General features: G+C 48.4%; 1 protein-coding gene across 2 annotated transcripts in view; it reads right to left on the bottom strand.

Annotated features, from left to right (window-relative positions):
• Positions 1-20,315, bottom strand: part of LOC135400850 (uncharacterized) — a 45,438-nt gene extending 25,123 nt beyond the window's left edge. For both annotated transcript variants that reach the window (XM_064632794.1, XM_064632802.1), the window contains exons 1-7: positions 19,921-20,315; positions 19,107-19,164; positions 18,859-18,971; positions 18,734-18,808; positions 14,647-14,685; positions 14,565-14,588; positions 8,436-8,645 (exon numbers count right to left, since the gene is read on the bottom strand). In XM_064632794.1, the coding sequence (XP_064488864.1) occupies positions 8,436-8,645; positions 14,565-14,588; positions 14,647-14,685; positions 18,734-18,808; positions 18,859-18,971; positions 19,107-19,164; positions 19,921-20,299 (898 nt within the window). In that variant the 5' untranslated portion in view covers positions 20,300-20,315. The remainder of the gene's footprint in view (positions 1-8,435; positions 8,646-14,564; positions 14,589-14,646; positions 14,686-18,733; positions 18,809-18,858; positions 18,972-19,106; positions 19,165-19,920) is intronic.
• Positions 20,316-20,800: the final 485 nt, after the last annotated feature.

Here is a 20,800-nt window from a genome sequence, read left to right as displayed (position 1 = left end):
ACATTCTCTGCGCTCCGTCGGGCCCTACGCCCTACGACACACTTAAGGCTGCTATCATTCAGCGCACCATGGCATCCGACCGGAAGCGTTTCCAACAGCTTCTCTCCGCCGAAGATCTCGGAGACCGGCGACCATCCCAATATCTACGGCATATGCAGAGCCTGCTCGGTGACCGCGCCCAAACTTTTGACGAAGCACTCCTCAAGGAGCTATTCTTACAGCGCCTTCCATCTACCGTGCAGATGATACTGGCCACTGCAACCAACCTGTCGCTCACAGAGCTGGCGTTTCATGCGGACAAGATTCTGGAAGTGGCACAGCCTTCACTAGCCGTCATGCACGCCACCCTCCCGATGCCCGCTCACGTGCCTGCACCCTGCACTTCGGTGACTGCCCCTCAGCCTTCCTTCCGTCCTGCCGAGCCAACAAGCGCAATTGCCGCTCTTCGAGACGACGTTCACGAGCCCCGTGCCCTCATCGCCTCGACGCAGTCGAACCGTGGCCCTGCCTCCCCTCGACGCCAGCAATTCCGTCGCGGTTCACGATCCCGACAATTTCGTAGGTCCCATTCTCCAGAGCGTGCCAACCCTTCACCATTCTGTTGGTACCACTGGTCCTTCGGTGCTCAAGCTCGCAATTGCCAACCGCCGTGTTCCTGGCCGGGAAACCTTCCCGGGGAGCGCTAAAGGCGGCGGGCGCCCCCCCTCCTGTCCATCGGGACCGCCTGTTCTTCGTCGCCGTCTTAGCATCTCGTCGGCGCTTCCTTGTGGATACTGGTGCCGAGATTAGTATCCTTCCGGCCAGCAAGGCGAACAAGTGCAAGTTCCCGATTTACCACCTGACCGCTGTCAACAACACAGCATTCCCGTTTACGGCGAGCAGTCACTGACGCTAAACCTCGGCCTACGTCGCTCCTTCCCATGGATCTTCAAAATCGCAGCCGTTGACCAGGCTATTATCGGAGCAGATTTTCTGCAGCATTTTGGTCTGCTCGTCGATGTGCGTTGTAAGGTCCTCCTTGACTCGAACACGGGACTGCGCATAGCAGGCATGGGATCAACGCCCCGCATTTCCTTGCCCGCCATCTCCCTCTCGTCCCTTCAGTCTCCCTTCGCTGCCGTGATCAGCGAATTCCCTTCTCTGTCCCAGCCCCCTGATTGGACGAAGCCCAATCGCCACGACGTCGTCCATTATATCAACACGTCGCGGGCCCCGGTGCACTTCAAGCCGCGTCGTCTCGCCCCTGAGAAGTGGAATATCGCTCGCAGCGAATTCGACCATATGTTCGCTATCGGCATCGCCCGCCCCTCCTCCAGCGATTGGGCATCTCCCCTACATATGGTCCAGAAGCCGACACTGAAGATTTTTGTTTAAGTTTAATTTGTACAAGCTTTCGCGTGGAGGTCCACGCTTCCTCAGGTACAAAGTGAAATGGTGACACACATAACGTAAGAATAGAGAGTCCTACTTAATTTCGCAATTCAAGTGTCTCACACCAAATGGTCTGAATCTTAGTCCTGGCTCGTTATATCCGCTTATGTAAATTTAGTAGCTATATATCTATATTTATTTGTGCACAATTCTTGAATCCCCACTTTCAGTCATCGTCTGGTACTCCGTTAGATAATCCGTAACCTTCCCTTTTGTCCGTTCTGGGCCACTCGTTTCCCATACTCCTGACCCCCCTTCCGCGAAACTGGGTTGGCGAGCCTTTTTGTTCACAACAACACCTTTTACTGTTCTTAAACGGTTAGAGGTCACTTATCCGTCTGCCCAGCTATTCATTGTACACAGACATGTGGCACCATATCTCCTTTCCTCTTCCCTTTCTTTGTACAGCAGTGTCTATACTATATAAACTTATGTGTGTCACCATTTCACTTTGTACCTGAGGAAGCGTGGACCTCCACGCGAAAGCTTGTACAAATTAAACTTAAACAAAAATCTTCAGTGTCGGCTTCTGTATTTTGTTTATGTGATCTACAGGACTTGACTCCCCTCTTCGTATACGCATCTACATATGGTCCCCAAGAAAACCGGAGACTGGCGGCCATGCGGCTTTTACCGCGCCCTGAACATCGCTACGAAACCCGACCGCTACCCGCTGCCCAATATACAGGATTTCACAATGAACCTAGCCGGGGCCAAGTATTTCAGCAAAATCGATCTCACTAAGGCATACCACCAAATTCCAGTAGCGCCAGAGGACGTTCCGAAAACAGCCACTGTGACACCTTTCGGGCTCTTTGAATTCCTGCGCATGCCTTTCGGCTTGAGGAATGCTGCGCAGACGTTCCAGCGTTTTATTGATTCGATACTGCGAGGCCTCCCCTTCGTTTTCGCGTACATGGATGACCTCCTCATCGTCGGCGAAACAAAGGAGCAGCACTTCCACCACCTCCGCGAAGTCTTTGCCCGCCTCGAACACCACGGCGTTGTCATCAACACCCAGAAGTGCGAGTTTGGCAAGCCCTCTCTTGAATTCTTGGGCATCTCGTATCCTCTGCCGGAATCTCGCCTCTGCCCAAGAAGATCCAGACCATCGCAGAATTTCCGACCCCCACTTCAATCCGTCAGCTGCGCCGCTTTCTCGGCTTGGTCAACTTTTATCGGCGTTTTGTGCAATCCTGCGCAGCGATACTCCGGCCACTGGAGGACCTCCTCCAGTCCCCAGGGCCCGGCGCGTCCAAGTTTCCGTGGGCAGAGGCTCACGAGGCAGCTTTTGACGCCATCAAGAAGGCTCTCGCGCGCGCGACACTTCTTGCTCACCCTCGTCCCGATGCTGCTTTTTCGCTGATGGTCGATGCCTCCGACCGGGCCTTGGGCGCTGTTCTTCAACAAGAAGTCGATCACTGCACCCAACCTCTTGGCTTCTTTTCACGCAAGATGTCTCCAACCGAGGCCCGCTACAGCGCTTTCGGCAAGGAACTGCTGGCAGCTTATGCGGCCGTGCGCCACTTTCGCCACTTTTTGGAGGGACGGCGTTTTGTTATCTGGACAGACCATAAGCCCCTCGTCGGAGCCTTCACGTCCGCCGGCCAAAATTATTCCCCCCGCGAGATTCGCCACCTTGCGTACATCGCGGAATTTTCCACGGACGTACGCCACGTGAAGGGCTCCGCCAACGTAGCGGCCGATGCACTCAGCCGCGTCTACGCTGTACCCGGCCAGCCCGTCCTCGGCATCGACAACCTGGCAGCCGCACAAAATTCGGACGACCAGCTCTGCCAGCTCCACGCGTCCTCGCGCACGTCCCTCAAGCTCGCTGACATTCTCCTGCCCGGTTCAGCCGTCCCCATCCTCTGCGACACGTCAGGCCCGTCACCTCGCCCTGTCGTCCCTTCTACTCTCCGCCGCGCAGTTTTTGACAGCGTCCACTGCCTCGCCCATCCCGGAGTTCGCACCACCATCAAGTTGATTACCGGCCGTTTCGTCTGGCCAGGGGTGCGGCAGGACATCCGCCGCTGGGTGCGCCTGCACGCCTTGCCAGATCAGCAAGTGCCACCGCCACACCATCTCACCGCTTGGCCAGTTCGCCCCACCAACAAGCCGTTTCTCGAAGGTCCATATTGACATAGTTGGACCCCTGCCCCTCTCTGGCCGTCATCGCTACTTTCTAACATGCGTCGACAGATTCACCCGATGGCCGGAGGCGGCACCCATGCAGGACAGCACAGCTGAAACTGTCGCAGCGACTTTTCTTCAGACGTGGATTGCCCGATTCGGCGTGCCAGAAGAAATCGTCACCGACCGGGGCCCGCAATTTGAAAGCAGACTTTTCACTGCCTTCACCACCATTCTCGGCACGAAGCGTTTGCGCACGACCGCTTACCATCCGGCGTGTAACGGCCTGGTAGAAAGATTACACCGGCACCTCAAGCAGGCACTTATGGCCCATTTGGACGGTTCCCGCTGGACCGAGCACCTGCCATTGGTGCTCCTCCGAATCAGAGCTGCCGTGAAGCACGACCTCGGCTGCTCGGCAGCAGAGCTTGTGTACGGCACGTCCATCCGGCTCCCTGCGGACATTTTCAACCATCGGTCATCTTCGCAACCATCACCCCTAGCCCCATCAGACTACGCCCAGCGCTTAAAGGCTGCCCTCTCCCGGCTGCGCCCAATACCTACGAGAGCTGTCTCCTCCTCTTCGCCGTACGTCGCCCAGGACCTCACCAGCTCCTCCCACGTATTCCTGCGCACCGACTCCATCCGGCGCTCTCTCCAGCCCCCTTATTCCGGCCCCCACAAGTTTATCCACCGTCGTGCAAAAACATTTGCCATCGACGTCAACGGTCGCGAGGTAGTCGTGTCGATCGACCGGCTTAAACCCGCTTACGTGGAAGCAACCAGCTCTGCCTTTTGCCATCCCACCCTCCTTCCGCCAGACGTCCCCCCTGAGCCAGCCCGCCGGCTGCCCAAAACTGTCACCTGGGCCGACTCTAGGACACCGGCCGTTCCCTTCACCTGTTCATCCTTCACGCATCTCCAAGGGGGGGGGGGGGGGAGTAGCTGTAGTGGCACGGCATCCCAAGGAAGATGAGGGATGCCGTGTGCGCACGCACCACCCGCACCAAGCTTCGCTCCACCGCCATTAAACCATTCTCATGCCAACCGTCAGCCTGTGTGGTTGTCCCTTCATTATCCCTCGTCGCGACAACCCACATACATGCCGCACCATGGTATGTGTTGTCGAGTCCGAACCTGGCACTGGCACGTGCGAAAAACGTAAAGCCCGGCCCGACAAGGCCAGCGCAATGCTCTAAAGGGGAGTGCGAAACCCTATCGAAATTTGCTAGCAGTCCTGTGCGAGCGCACCGGCCTTGAGTTCTGCCATGAAATAATGCGAGCCGATTTCACGACACCAATCGACAGCAACGAACGTCATGGTTCAACAGCATAAATGTCACTGGCAAGAAAAGCAGGGATGTTTTGCAACGGGATGTTGCACTGTCATATGACCGTCGACAACCCCCGTCCTTTCTGGATACCGTTGCCTCTGACAAAAATCGCTATTCAGCTCAACTGGAGTCCCCCGATACTTTCAGGGACACGTGATCCTGTGACACCACGAAAACTGAAAACTACAATCACCATATCACGAACAGACACCTCCACGGACAGTCTGTGCGCATCGGGTGAAAAGCTTTAGCCCACTGCTACCGATCAGAGCAATCTTCATCCACGAGAAAGCGAGGTGGTAACGGCGGTACGCGACAATCACACGGCGTGTTCGAGAAATGCCAGTAAAACGTACATACCAAACAGCAAACGCGAGACAACCAAATCCACCGCGCAAAAGCAAATCGGGGAAAGGAGGAAATCCAAAAATAATCGTACATTTGGTAGGGACACAATACTAGCCACGCTGGATGTGACATCACTGTATACTAACATCCCACACAACGACGGAATCACAGCCCTCTGCAATACCCTTTCTACAACAAACACCAGAAAAGACACGGAAACCATACTCGCTCTAATGGACTTGGTCCTTAAACTGAACTACTTCGAGTTCAATGGCGAATACTACCTACAAGTACACGGTACAAGTATGGGCACACCTGTTGCACCCACATACGCAAATATCTTCATGGGGTTCTTAGAAAACAAAGTTCTCAGCGCCCTTTCATTAAAACCCACTGTGTACCTTCGATACATCGATGATATACTGATAATATGGGAACACGGGGAACATGAATTTCAAAAGTTCGTAGATCTACTGAACACCGCGCATAGCAACATAAAGTTCACATCACAACAGTCAACTCACTTAGTTAACTTCCTCGACACCACAATATCACTAGACAACGGCAACCTCATCACAACCCTGTACAAAAAGCCAACTGACAAACAACAATACCTTCACTTCAAGAGTCACCACCCGCGTCACTGTAAGGTTGGAATTCCTAATGGTCAGAGGGTAAGACTACGCAGAATTTGTTCAAAGACACAGATTACGCTGAGAAGCTTGACGAACTCTGCAGTACACTTGCCCAAAGGGACTATCCAGAGTCCCTCCTAACCGAATTCCGTCGCAAGGCACTCACACTCGATCGAAACAAGGTTCTAGAAAACCGAAAAAATCCTGACGCGTGCGAAATAAGCTTCATCACAGGATATTCCAACGCACTTCCAAACATCAAAGCCATTCTACAGAAACACGAGCCCCTCCTCCAAAGCAGTGAGCAATATATTCACCCATCCCATACAGGTGACCATACCGACGCGCAAAAAACCTGGCAGACTCCTTGGTCAATGCCAAAATCAGCAAAACGAGCACCCCGTACACGGGAACACGACCCTGCAACCTCCCGCGCTGCAAAACATGCAAGCACGTTCAACACGCTAACTCCATCAAAAGCACTGCGAGCAATTACACCCACCCCGTTAACCACGCATTCACGTGCACAAGCTCCAATGTCATATACTGCATTGAATGCGGCGACTGCTCTATGCAATACACTGGTGAAACCGGCCAACAAATGAACAACCGCCTTACCGGACACAGAACTGACACGTCCAACAAACTCCCCAAAGCAGTCGCCGAACACTTTAACGTTCCTGGTCACAATTTTGACAATATTAAACAATATATTCTAGAAACCGGGTTTAGATCCACACGTGACAGACGTGATAGGGAGTCTTATCTCATATACAAGTTCAACGCTCTTCACCCGTCCGGTATCAACAAATCACAAGGCACCCTAGAAACACTTCACAAATAAAATATGCTTTTCCCTTCGACCTCCATTATCATCTGTTATGTTCTGCATGGCCACTGCTTTCTGCTTTCTTTATTACACGACACAACTTATAAAAAAAAAAGCCTTTGCTCGTTCTGGAATTTTCCCCACGTAACCACTAACCTCCTTATCTTTTATCTTGCCTGTTGTCCCGTTTCGTCCACGTGTTCGTGAACCTTCCATTTTTCTGTAACCGGTCTGTAGCCTAGATCACTACGTTCACATAGTCCCCTCCACACTCTAACAAAGCAGCCATTCACTCCGGCCGTAGAAGCCCGTACGGAACCTTTCTTCCCTCCGGGCTGTTGACCCACAATTCGCATGAACCTTTAAACACGTCACACCTAACCCTTTATATACCATGCCAATGATGAGGACGGTGCCCAGAAGAAGAACAGTCTCTGTTCGAAATATCGGCAGCTTCCGTCCTGAGGCAACTCCCTTCCTACAACCCAGCTCATAGGTCTCCGCCTGTCACGTGGGCTTGTCGTGTCCTCCAATCAGAGACGCGATGGACTTCTTGCAAAGTCGGAGGAGTAAGAAGGCCGCGCGTGTGGCGCCATCTATCGCAGAAAAAAGTTCATTTTTGAGTTGAGACCTATGTGATATGTCCTCTTAAGCCCCTTCTTTGACTGTGGAAGGGGATGACGTGAACGAGACGGTTACAAAACGTCTCAACGATTACAAAAAGAGGTGCATGAAAGCGGTTCCACTTCCAAACCGAACTTTTTAAGAGAAAAGTTACATGGAGGTTGAAATTGATTCATGGAGTACTTGCGAGGGATTCGAAGTGATTATGCAACTTGCATTATCAAATATAAACCGATTTCTAAATATATATTTGCGAATAAATCCTGTCTACTTTTATTCCACCATGTGCTATTATTATAGCCTCAGCTGGCTGGCGAGCATCACAATATTTAGCGAACATCACAGTCCAGAGACACAACTGGACAGAACGCACAGGATCGTACGTCCGCAATGATTCGAAATACCGTGAACACATCCACACACCCATTGAGGAGCGACGGCAGCCATAATTCACGCTGGATTGGATACGGATTGAAGTGGCAATTTTGAGAAATAGCATGGTCGGTGCACATTGTTTGCAGATAATTTCTACTTCGGTACAAATCTAGGGGGCAGATTTCGCGGTCTTGGCAACAACGGTCCCACAAGAGCGACCCCCGTTGTTTTACGCGGGGAATGGGCCGAAATACATGGCAAGATGGCGACTTTGACCCATCTGGCTTTGGACGACGGAATGCCGCTGTGGTGGGAACATGAAAATCGTGCGCGCTGACGGGGCGGCAGAAATGCGCCTCTACTTCCACCGCCCGCTCACGACACCGCGTCGGGCGTCGCCAAGTAAGAACTAGCCCTTACTTCTCCTCCGTGGACGCACAGTAGTAGTTCTTGTGCCGCTTGGGTGTGCCTGGGAGGGAAGCTGCCGCTGTGTGTCGCTAACAGCGCACTCTTCCACGCCTCCGAAACAGTGAACTCACCCGCTACCGGCAGCAGCTAGGGTGTCGCACCGAAGAAAAAGTACGACGCTCACGTGTTCCGTAAACTTTTATCCCAACTTGTACTGTGAGATCCAGTGCTCGTGGCACTTTTGGTTCATCGTCCTCCTCAGGACCAAATTATTCCATATAGTTTTCACGCGAAACGAGTTCTTCAAGCCGTTCTTACCTCCCTTCTTGAAACAATGACGCTCACAGAGCTTCTGTGTGGAGAACCTCGGGCCGCGGGGGCCGAGGCATCGGCCGGCAGGTTTCCAGGCCGGTTGGCAAAGTCTGCCGTTTCCAGGACAGACGTACCAGGTGGTGCTATGCCGGACATTTGACGGGCAGTGGTCCATGGTGGCGTTCATTTCACACTCGGTCGGAACTTCCTCTGGAACTACGGGATGAGTGAATGGTGAGAGATGGAACAATTCCGTTGGGATGCCCCGACTGAAGATCCACATTAACATTTCATTTCATTTATTACCACTTCAAGGCCCTGTGGGGCGTTACGTAATGGCAATATACAACGATACGATGTAAAACAGTCAAGCCGTCTGCTCACAAGCGGCTAAAAACTGAGACACAGTACATATTGAGGCAGTTTCAAAGGGAAGACTGTTGCATTCGGAAATTCCTAATTGTAACGTGGAATATTTATGACGATCAGTGTGGCTGTGTTTGGGTTGTAGCTTATGTGGGTGGTCAAGGCGACTGGACACAATGTGAGCCAGAACAACCACAACCTATGCTGAATGAGACTATTACAGCTTATACATCGAAATAAGCCTCGAGATTTTGCGTCTGGCACCTAACAAAGGAATCCCAAAACCGGTCTTTACCTCAGTCATACTCACAACTTCACTCACTACACACGTTCACAATTACAGCGGCGCACTCAAGCCTGGTGCGTGCTAATGAATTATAGCTAGTACAGTCAAACTCCTTTATAGCGAACACCTTTTTAACGAAAATACCACTACAGCAAATTTTTTTTGCGGTCCCGCTGGAGCCCTATAGGACCAATAATGGACATCCTTTTTAACGAAAATACCTTTACTGCAAAATTTTTTTGATGTCCCCTGAGTTTCGTTGTAAAGGAGTTTGACTGTACTTTTATTTCTGCTCGTGCCATGTGTAAAGTGCGTTGCAAAACACCCAAAAAGAACAACCTTATTTTGAGATGATGAATGGGAGTTTCATCGCCCAATGAAGCCCTAAAACGAACTTGTTTAATGTGGTATTTCCAGGAGATGTCATCCGATATAAATACACCCAAATGCTTAATACTAATAATGACAAACACCTTGACACCACCACTATCACCACTACCTTGACACCTCAGAGTCCATAATTACAAACAACGCACATCCTTGCTTAAGTTAAGGACATTACCTTCGTTTTCCGTATTCTGACCTGCGACTATCCTTGAGTTTGCTGACCAAGAGCGAGGGAGGCTCCGCCTCCTGGATGCGGGCCAATAGGAGGACGCGGAGGGCAGGCACTTTCCAAGCCTCCGCTCTCGCCTAAGAGATGGTGCAGCGTTACCGTTGTTTCGCGTGTCGCAAGGCTGCTGCCATGGCGCACCAATCTAACAACTGCTTCGCCGTTCGTTAACCAACAGCTGCCGCTGTTTTGCCTGCCGCAAGGCTTCTGCCATGGCGCACCAATCTCCGCTTGGCCTCATTCCCACGTTGACGGACAGCGAAGCCGTTGGTTAGATTGGTGCGCCATGGCAGAAGCCTTGCGACGCGCGAAACAACGGTAACGCTGCGCCATGTCTTAGGCAAAAGCAGAGACTTGGGAAGTGCCTGCCCTCCGCGTCCTCCTAGTGGCGTCCTCCTCCATCCGGAAGGCGCCTCCCTCGCTCTTGGTCAGCAAACGCAAGTCGAGTGTATGTCGAGTTGTATAAAATCTTAGGACATGGGCAAAATTTTGCAAGAAAGAACCGCGCTGTTTTTTCCTCTGTGTGAGCGGCAAATTGATCAGTTAGTCAAGTTATATAGCCTTATTCCATAAAAATCGCGAAGACCATATATATATGAGCGATCCCTGGTTTGCCAATTCCGAACGATGCGCAGCTACCCAGAACTGACGACCCGCAAACACGGCGAAAGACGTGTCCTCTGGTGCTGTCGCATCGTTTCATGAGTATCTGTTTCTCTGCGTGCAGCCATAGAAGCCATCTTAATCTGTAATTTTTAATTTCAAATACGTCTACTGTCATTTACTTGTTTCTTTAATGTCTTTTTTGCCCTTCATTATATATATATATATGTGTGTGTGTGTGTGTGTTTATAAGTCCCAAACGTCGCTACACCAGCATTGGACAGCTGTTTCGGCCTTATTGGGCCTTCATCAGCAATGCGTAGGTGAGCGACGTTTGAGCGAGTGGCGTCGGAAGGTCTCATGGAACGTGATGTCCTCCCGTCAGGGTGAGAAACTCACCTCTGAAAGCCCAGTGCGAAGCCAGTGAAGTATTATGGGAAGAAAATTAGTAGAGGCTCTTTGGCTGCATGTTGAACATATGTTTAGAAGTATATATGTGACGTATGAGAGAGGAGGTGCAGCGCGCGCTGCACCTCCTCTTTCATACGTCGCACTAATGTAGCACCGACGAGGACGAGGAGGAAGACGAGGGACACGAGATCATTAGAAAAGTGGTATTCGGATGATGCCCCTAGAAGGAGCCAGTTATATGGCTCACCGCCCCTAAATATATCACATTTTGGCGCAGTCGCCAAATATATCACATTTGGCGCATTTTGGCGCAGTGTGCCGTATGAAAGAGGTGCAGCGCGCGCAATATTGCGCGCGCTGCACCTCCTCTTTCATACGTCACACACACACACACACACACACACACACATATATATATATATATATATATATATAATGAGGGGGAAAAGCCATTAAAGAAACAAGTAAATCACACTAGACGTATTTGAAATTAAAAATTACAGATTAAGATGACTTCTATGGCTGCACGCAGGGAAACAGATACTCATGGAACGATGCGACAGCACCAGAGGACACTGACTCCCCATTTTGCTCCTTTTTTTCCTTAGAGTGTAACTTATAAACAACAGAGAGCCCAACACTGAGCTTTGTGGAATGCCAGACAACCTATTAGAAGACCTGCACTTCCTATTACCCCATCCCACACATTGCCTTTTCGAGGTTTCAAAAACTCGTAACACCCATGTGATAACGGAATGATGAAGTTCAAGGGAGCAAACTATACTGATAAGGCGGTTGTGCGGTACACGATCAAAAACATTTTTAAACTCCACAGAGATGGCATCAACAGGTATTCCGGCATTTCTTATTTTCAAAGTTCAAAAAGCTGGGTTTCACACTAAACGTTTCTCCTGCAACGATGTAGTCCATTAAATATAACACCATATGTGTCTGGATGATCGATAATATGAACACACAAAATAGTATTTTCCTACACACACTGGTTAGGGAAATAGGTCTATAATTGTCGGACAGAATGGCGTAGATGCAGGCTAGCATGGAAGAACTCCATAATGCAAGCCAACTGAAGTGCGTTCGTGTCATCCCTCTGTGTGCTCGGACTTCGGCTTTTACATTACGGAGCCTGTAATCGCGCACTTGAAAAAGTTTCGAGGCTTTCGGAATCTGTTTGACAGTTGCGTGTTTCTAGTGATATCAGTTATGTTACGAAAAGTGAGCGAGAAGAGAATGAGAGCAACGGCGATGTGGACACGGGTATTCTTCCTCCCTTTGTGTGTGCATGTGTGTGTGTGTGTCGCGTGTTTCATTCTCGAATGTCGGGAATGTCGGCAGGCATGTAGTATCTATCTTTGTTACTACAGCTTGGTTGTGGTTTTAACTCCTCCGCGATCAAGAGACTCATGGAAAATTAGATCAAGGGTTTTACTTATCACTTTGTTAAGTTTAGTAATTTAGAAACGTTATCACTGCCCGAAGCCGATGACACAGGAAGATTTTCAATCACATTAAGCACTGCGGAAACAGAAACAGCCACGTGTTCGCTTTCAGAAATGCGCATACGTAAGGCCACAAGCCCACATGCGGTAGAGATGTGCGCAACCGCCTGCCGCCCCAGCTATACTGACTCCGCCCTCGACTCTCCACAGCGAGAGCTTCTGAGACCGTGGTTGACAAGATGGCGAACGACATGCGAAGTCGAGTTATTTACTGTAGTGAACGTTTCCGTTCTTACATCTACAGTCAAACCTCGCTTTACGAACACCCTTCGTTTCTCAGAAAATCGTTCGTAAATCGAGGTATTCGTAAATCGAGGTCCGAGGTCTGCAGTGCACAAATACCTCACAAATCCACGGGAAATTGATTTGAATAAGTTTTATTTTTGAAAATACTGCGTAATTGTGCTTTGCACCATACTTTCTGCAGGGACTATCCTGTTTAGAAGAGATGACAGAAGTCTGACACTTGACTCATGCACCCTGTCCTCAAAGTACCGTATCGCGCGCGGATGAGACTGTTTCCAACGGCAAATATCACGCTTGTCACCGGCTGTCAGGACTGAACGCTTTCTTGGAACGGCAAGATGTTTCCATCTCGGAGACCTGGTCCAAACTCACAACCATCCGGCTGTAAACGCCCGAATTATTCTTTCAGGAAATGGGGAATCATGTTTGTGGAACGTAGTGGCGTTGGGACATTGTATGTTTGACCTTGGCAGCATGTACTGAGGAACTTTCATTATCCTCCGGTCCATTGGCCTGTCCTCTGTCCGTTCATAACGCCCGTTCGTATATCGAGGTCAGAATGGCTTGGCTACTTTGGGTCCGTTCCCTCATAATCCGTTCATAGTTCGGATATCGAGGGTTCGTAAAACGAGGTCAAAATACATGGAAAAAATTTGGTTCCCTGTGGAGCCGTTCGTAAGTTGAGGGAATTCGTATATCGAGGGTTCATAAAACGAGGTCCGACTGTAAGCCTTTGCGAAATCAACATTGTAGACGCAAGAAACGCAGGCTTTGGGTTCACTCACTGTGGCGATAGCGCATTCTTTTCTTGTGAAGAATGTTTAGCTTTCAACTTCCTGACACTGTCTATGACAGTTAATATCTTACACTTTGCTTACCTGCAATCCCAAATTTTATTCCAGTGTCAGCCCAAAAAGTCATTTTAATGCTACACTGTACAATGTAGCCAGCAATGAAATTTTATTTCCTTCATAAATTCGCCGGTTGAGAAACGTGAGCACCACTGCGACATACCTTCCAGTCAAAGACGCCGTCAATGCTTTCCGTGCGGGAGGCCGGAAGAAAACAAGAACGTCACTCAACTTTCGTTTGCTCCCTTATTGAACGAGCACGTGCGGATGCCGCTAAAAATCGTGCACTGCGCGATCGCCAAAAAGCGGAAAGCGGAGGTGGCTTTTCCCGCCCAGCGGTAAGAGTTTACCGCGCCGCGTTCGCGTTTCCGCGCAGATTCTCCGCATGTGGGCACGTGGCCTAACCCTGTGGACCTGGATTAGGCGACCCTTGAAAAGGTAAAAACCCATCAGAAGAAGCCGACAAGCCTGGGCGGCTTCCGTGTCAATAAAACTATATCTTTGTTCTTCGGGTTTACCAATGTATGTACATCATCCCCAGCCTTCTCGTGTGGAACAGACGAAAACTTCTTCAGTTTACTCCTCAACATGTCTTTCTAACTGAAGACATTAAAACCTTTCCTTGTGTTTTGCCAATGCGGTACTCCCTTTCCAACTTTAGGTACCGGTCCCATTTATTTCAATTATTCGTGTAAAAAGCTTGACGGCATAGACTTTTCGTCTTGTTGGCTAAACGTTTCAGGTCCGAGGGAATCCAGGGGCTCTTAGAATTAAACTGTAATTAGACAGTCATTTTCAAGCAACGCATTCGTATGAGGCATCCAATTTTCATTTACAGAGCACTCATTATAGCTGCTAAGGAAGTTAGCAAATTATCTCTCCAAATCTGCGTTTCTAGCCTCATTGTTTGCCTTCTTGTAATCGAATATATATTTCGCGACTTCACGCTTCTTTTCTGTTAAAAATATCCTGGACAACTGTTCGTCTCGGGTAAAATTCCAGTGTCATCTGCATGGGTGGCTAATGGGTTGCCTCTTACATGACTTTCGCCTTTTCCACAGCAGTGGCTCAACATGGGCGCACCAATTAAACTACTCAAACAATGTCACCCTTCTCCGTACAGAAGCAACGCCATTGCTAGTTGGGAATACACTGAATGAGGAATTTGAAATGACAATCTTGGTTAAAGAGGGCAGTAATATATGTGGTACCCTGAACAGTAGTTACGCACAGCAGACTTACTTGTGGCCACGTTCGTCGAAACAGCTGCGATAAGAGTACGAATTAACCATGTGCGTAGTTTAGCACACACATTGAAACTTACAGGTTTCAACCTCCTCAATGTTGCTTACACCCCTCCGTCCTGAAATCCACACAGTAAAGTACGTCATTGCTAGTACACTTGTCGTATTCAATTGACTCTACCGGAATCCCAGATCGTACAAAGCTAAATTCATTTTTGTTACGTGTTAGCGCCGCGAAGCAACTGTGGCTCTGAGCGGCGTACAAATGGGGACAGATGGAGAGAGGACAGGAGGAAGGAGTGGGGGACAGGGGAGTTAGTATGCGTCCTAGGGCAAAAGTCAGAGGGAACTGTGGTAACATTCGTATGGAAAATCTTCAGCAAACCCAGGGAAAACCTCAAACAGCACAACTGCTAGCAGGAAAAGCTAAATCCGAGACCCGACGGGGCTATTGTGCTAAAACCTTTACGAGTTTTCCGGCGAGGGCTTGTCATGTCGTACGCACTCAACGTTAAAGTCATGCCATCTCTCTCGGGGTCATTCAGACATCTGTGCTCACCTATACTCCCAACGAAAGTGATTCGAAACACACTCTTTCTGCCCTCACTGCAAACATCTGTAGCGTAGAATGTAGATCATTCTAATCGTCATATGAAGGGAACTGCCTCAGGACGAGAGCCGCCGATATTTCGAACAGAGACTGTACTTCTTCTGGGAAGAGGAAGAAGCCCAGAAGAACAACAGTCGCTGTTCGAAATATCGGCGGCTCTCGTCCTGAGGCAGTTCCCTTGATACTTCCTTAAGGGTTCGCTGGATTTCTACCCGTCTACATTCCAAGCGTCCGTTTTTCGTTACGCTCCTAGCTAACGTCACTGACTAGCAGGGATGACGAACTCGATCCTGCGCTGTGGCACGGGGCTGCATCCCAATGGAACGCAATCTGTACTCCTCCGGAGCAAAGCGTATTTCGTACAGTGGAAGGCACTGCAACTGGAGCGTCTTTTGAGAGATTCGATTGACCACGATGTGTACATGGCGAGGCCACCATGCTAGGATTTTTCGGAACCTCGACCTACTATACAGGGCATTTTTTATCATTTACAGAGTATTTATGATAAACTTGAGGGCTAAATAGGTGCGGTATTCACATGTGGGTCATGAGGTCATGCAGACACTCTGTCGGAAAGCGTATCTAACTGCTGAACGACTTATTACCCCAAATTCCCCAAAAACTTTTTAAGATGTGAAGAAGAGATATTTTGCGGGGAAATGCGAGACAGCAGAATTTGAACCACTCATTGTAGAGACTCGCCCTCCTTTTTAAATATCCTGAAGCGAGCACTTACTTTGACATATTCCTCGCTAAATTTTGCTATGCAAATGTGCCGAAACTGAAATCACGCTCTTCTCGAGCGCAAAAGAAGCGACGGTCGGTCGTGTCGAAGGGCCACGCGGTTGGTATCGATGGAGCTAATTGGAGTAGGCGCTGGTCTGGTCACGTAGTTTCTGTACTTCAGAAGTGCGTACTTCTGCTTTCGGCTCAGTTGCATGTAAAAACTGTCCACTTCTACAGTGCATCCCAGTTAAATGCGAACATATTTTCTTAATATATACAGGGTGTTTAAAAAAACTTGTCATTCGGACTTCATAAAAAAACGGGGCGACGGAAAAATACGGGGTAAACGGCATTTGTGTGGCAACTGAATTTGTCACATTGCAAAAATATTTCATTTGATTTTAATTAAAAGAAATTGAATTTCTTTACTTGAGCTCCAAAATTTCCCAAGTCAACCGCACGCTTTTTTTTTTTTTTTCCTTTTTTACGGAGTTAGAGAGCCCGTAGCGAACTTAGTCAGATCAACCAAGAAATCCGCTCGATATTGCAAATGGAGCTGCCCAAAATAAGTCCCGAAATTGAGGCTTCAGAGTTTCGGGTATTCAACGGCGGGGTTAACCAAATCAGTCGCAAAGAGGCGCGGAGAGCAGGACATGCTCCTGCCCCCATGAAGCTAGAACAATTTATCGCCGGACCGGCGTGCAGCACAAGACGCTCCGATAACAAGGCGGGTGACATTCAACCATACGTTGATAAGCGGCAAACCCGCATCTTTTCTCCCGCCCTCTTTTTTTTTTCGACCTTCTATCTTTAATGGGGGCAGGAGCATGTCCTGTTCTCCGCGCACCTTTGCGACTGATTTGGTGCGCCGTTGAATACCCGGAACTTTGAAGCCTCAATTTTCGGGACTTATTTTGGGCAGTTCCATTTGCAATATCGAGCGGATTTCTTGGTGGATCTGACTAAGTTACTAAGTGACTAAGCCACGGGCTCTCTAATTCTGTAAAAAAAAACAAAAAAAGAACGTTAGGTTGACTTGGGAAATTTTTGAGTTCAATTAAAGAAATTCAATTTATTTTAATTAAAATCGAATGAAAATACTTTTGCAAAATGGCAAATTCAGTTGCCACACAAGTGCCGTTTACCCCGTATTTTTCCGTCGCCCCGTTTTTTTATAAAGTCCGAATGACACGTTTTTTGAAACACCCTCTATACAGGGTGCGGCACGAAACCTATCATTTGACCATTATAAAAAAAAAAACGGCTTAACGGAAAAATATGGAGTAAGCAGCTTTCTTCTGGACATTCAGTTTGCCACCTAATAAAAACAGTTTGATCAATTTGCCATTGAAACCAATTGAATTTTCCAAATTGAACTCTGAAATTTGCTAGTCAATGTAACTGTTTTGTTGCTAAATGAGATAGACCGTGGTTGAATTAGCCAAACCCACCGCAAACTAGGATTCGTAGAACGGTGGTTATGTCCAGAAAAGTTGTCCAAATATTGAAGTTTGAGCATATTTCAGCGACGCACTAAGTTGGCCGCAAAACAGCGCCGTGAGAAGGTATACCACTCTCCACCTGATAGACAGAGTACCTGAAAAATAAGGGAAAGGCAGCCTTCGCATCCAGCAATCACAAACCCGCGTATCTGCACATACGCGGCGTCTCTTGTTCACTCTCCTCCTTTTCTGCTGTTGCTCTGTTGGGTGGCTAGTGATATGGCCTCCTCAAGCCACTGTTTTGCGGCCGACTTAGTGCGTCGCTGACAAATGCGAAAATAAAAACCTCAATTTTCAGACAACTTTTCTGCATATAACCGCCGTACTACGTAACGTATTTTGCGGTGGGTTTTGCTAATTAAACCACGGTCTATCTGATTTAGCAAGAAAAACTTACATTGACTAGCAAATTTCCGAGTTCAATTTGGAAAATTCGATTTATTTCAATGTCAAATTGATGAAACTATTTTTATTAGGTGGCAAACTGAATGTCCAGAAGAAAGCTGCTTACCCCATATTTTTCCGTTAGGCCTATTTTTTTATAATGGTCAAGTGACACGTTTCGTGCCGCACCCTGTATATAGACACACACACACACACATATTATATATCACTTTTTTCAAGATGAAGTCAATTGCAATATAGCATATGCTGAAGGGCACTCATAAAGAGGGCGCACGCAAATTCCTAAGGCAATGTCCTAATTAACTTTCATAATTACATTTGCCGCCGGACGTTCTCGGCCATCTGTTGCTGAACCGTCGAATGACTAAACTAAAAATCGTTAGTTAACTTTTTTAGTTATAAAAGCTACTAAGTTGTCCCACTGAGAACGTCAGGCCTGCTTCCATCAATGGACCAATTCTTGCGTTTTCCCTGAGCGAAATTTCTACCCAGCTTAGCAAGCGGACAATTCGCCGTTAGTATCACATTTGCACGGAGTAACGTCCACGGGACTTGGGAACTTTCTTTTACGTTTTACACGGTTAGGTAACTCATATATAGTTCGTAATTTTTCGGCGCGAGATCATAAGCGGCGGCACATTGATCGGTCCGTGGATTAATTTTGCCCACTTTCGGGCTCCCGAACGCGGGCCGAAATATCAGCGCACCACATGCACGCTATTGAACGTCCCTCGCCGAACCCAGATAGTTCTTGCAGCTTCTACCCTGTCAACAAGCCGCTCCTGCTATTGGTCAGGTTCGAACGCGGAACGTTGTGACAAGTAGGCGGACACACTACCAAACAATCCAACGGGGCGTCATGTACTACATGGTAAGTGGAAAGAGGCAGTGAAATCCGAAGTGTACATGCTAAAATGGGTTTACCCTTCGGTGGCACATAATGTGGTTCGGTAGGAGTTGTCGTCTCCTCGGAGATCGTAAACCACCTCCCAGCAGGTCCTGCACAAACATCTGCGTCAAGATTGGACCTCTGAAGGATTCTGACTCACCGGTAACTATGTAGATGGCTAGGGCGATGGTGAGCATGCTCACGAGCAGTAACAGACATACACAGCATCGCTTCAAATACCAGCCGCGATTTCGCGAAGATGGGGAGGAAATTCTGAAATGTAAATTCATCCTTCATGGTATAATTTCCTTAAGCCTGAGGAGGTGGTAGCGACAGTAACGGAAAACGCAAGTTGACAGGACTAGACCCAAATTCATCCGCTCTGTGAGGTATCACTCGTGGACTTACGACGACCGTGGCTCGTCGAGCTTCCGGATATTGTCCATGTAGTTGACGATTTCCATCACTGAAACCATAAGAGAAGTTACTCACAGCCTTCTGGTAGGCAACAACACTTCTCAGTTGGATGACGCGACCACCTAGAGCGTAAGCGCAGGTTCTCCCTTCCCTGACACTGTCCCGGGGCACTACATCTAAATGTTTATCGGGCATTACCACGAGCGTCGCCGCCGACACTTCTCCACTACTGCCGCTGGTAGAAGTACCGTTGCCGGTAGTTCAGCAACGTCTCTGAAGGACCATGCAAGTGGAGCACAAAGTTTGAACATTTTACCGAGTAACCACCGAACAGACAAAAGTATTCGTAATCGATTAAATTATTCAACCAGCTGCTTCAGGGATAATACCTCTGACACCCGTAGGCGTCCTCGTCACGATTAGACGGCGTTTTTCAGACAATTTCGTACATTCAACTCTCTTCTCGTGCTTCATTCCTCACATCACCACCAGCAACGGGGTAGAGTATCGCCCTTGGCGATGAAACTCACCATTCATCGTCTAAAATGAACTTGTTGTTCTTGGTTCAATTAGACATACAACATAAGGCGTCCTTTGGGCCTTAGCCTTAGTGCGCTAACAAGACACCATCATATTATTCGAAAATTAACTGCAGTAAGCTGATGTGTGGTGTATTGTAGTAAATGCGTCAAAACGAATTTTCTACGAAATTGAACTGAATTAAACGGAGCAACCTAGGACGCTTTCTCTGGGTACATCCTTTCTCTCAATATCTACCCTCAGCAAGTAGGAGGAGGGAGCTCACCACTAAAGAATTTGTTGGATGCTCGTCTCGCTTGCTGGGGCGCGCTCACGTACTGTTGTGGATCAACGTGTGAAGTGGATGGCCTTGGTTGCCCAGCAGCCTCTACTTGAGCCTTGGATGACCTTCTGGTAGCATCTGCTTGTGCCTTGGATGGTCTTCTGGGTGGTTCTACTTGAGCCCTCGATGGTCTTCTGGAAGCATCTACTTGTGCTTTGGATGGTCTTCTGGGTGGTTCTACTTGAGCCTTGGATGATCTTCTGGAAGCTTCTACTTGAGCCTTAGATGATCTTCTGGGAGCTTCTACTTGAGCCATGGATGGTCTTCTGGAAGCTTCTACTTCAGCCTTGGATGACCTTCTTGGTGGTTCTACTTGAGGCATTGATGGCCTTCGTTCGTTAGGCGTAGCCATTGCACTATCCCAAAAGCTTCTTTGAATGGTTCAAGTACCTTCTTCTTTTTCTTCGTCAAAAGTGGCGCATAGCCCACTTGCAATTGGCCACGGAACACAGCTTTAATCACGAGATTAGTACACTATGCCGTTGAGTAGATTATACAGGGTGTCCGGTGAGAAAGTGTCATTAAATTTCTAAAAATAGGTTTAACTTCGGAAAATTAGGAAACTACTTGAAATACACACACAGACTTTTGCGTGAGCACATTGCCACAGATTCAGGCCGTTTTGCATTCGCGTCACACATTAAGCAAGCTAATTTTGCTAATTGAACTCCAAAATTAGCCAAGCAAACGTAACGTTTTTCTTATACTATATATATATATATATATATATATATATATATATATACAGGGTGTCCCAGAAAACGTGTCATTGAATTATAATAAAAAAACTACACCACCTAGAGTCATGCGGTCAACGGTATTT

The sequence above is a fragment of the Ornithodoros turicata genome, chromosome 1 (assembly GCF_037126465.1).
Source record: "Ornithodoros turicata isolate Travis chromosome 1, ASM3712646v1, whole genome shotgun sequence".
In the NCBI taxonomy this organism is placed as follows: Eukaryota; Metazoa; Arthropoda; class Arachnida; order Ixodida; family Argasidae; genus Ornithodoros; species Ornithodoros turicata.
The sequence above is the reverse complement of the archived record's forward strand: the minus strand, read 5'-3'. Positions and strand labels throughout refer to the sequence as shown.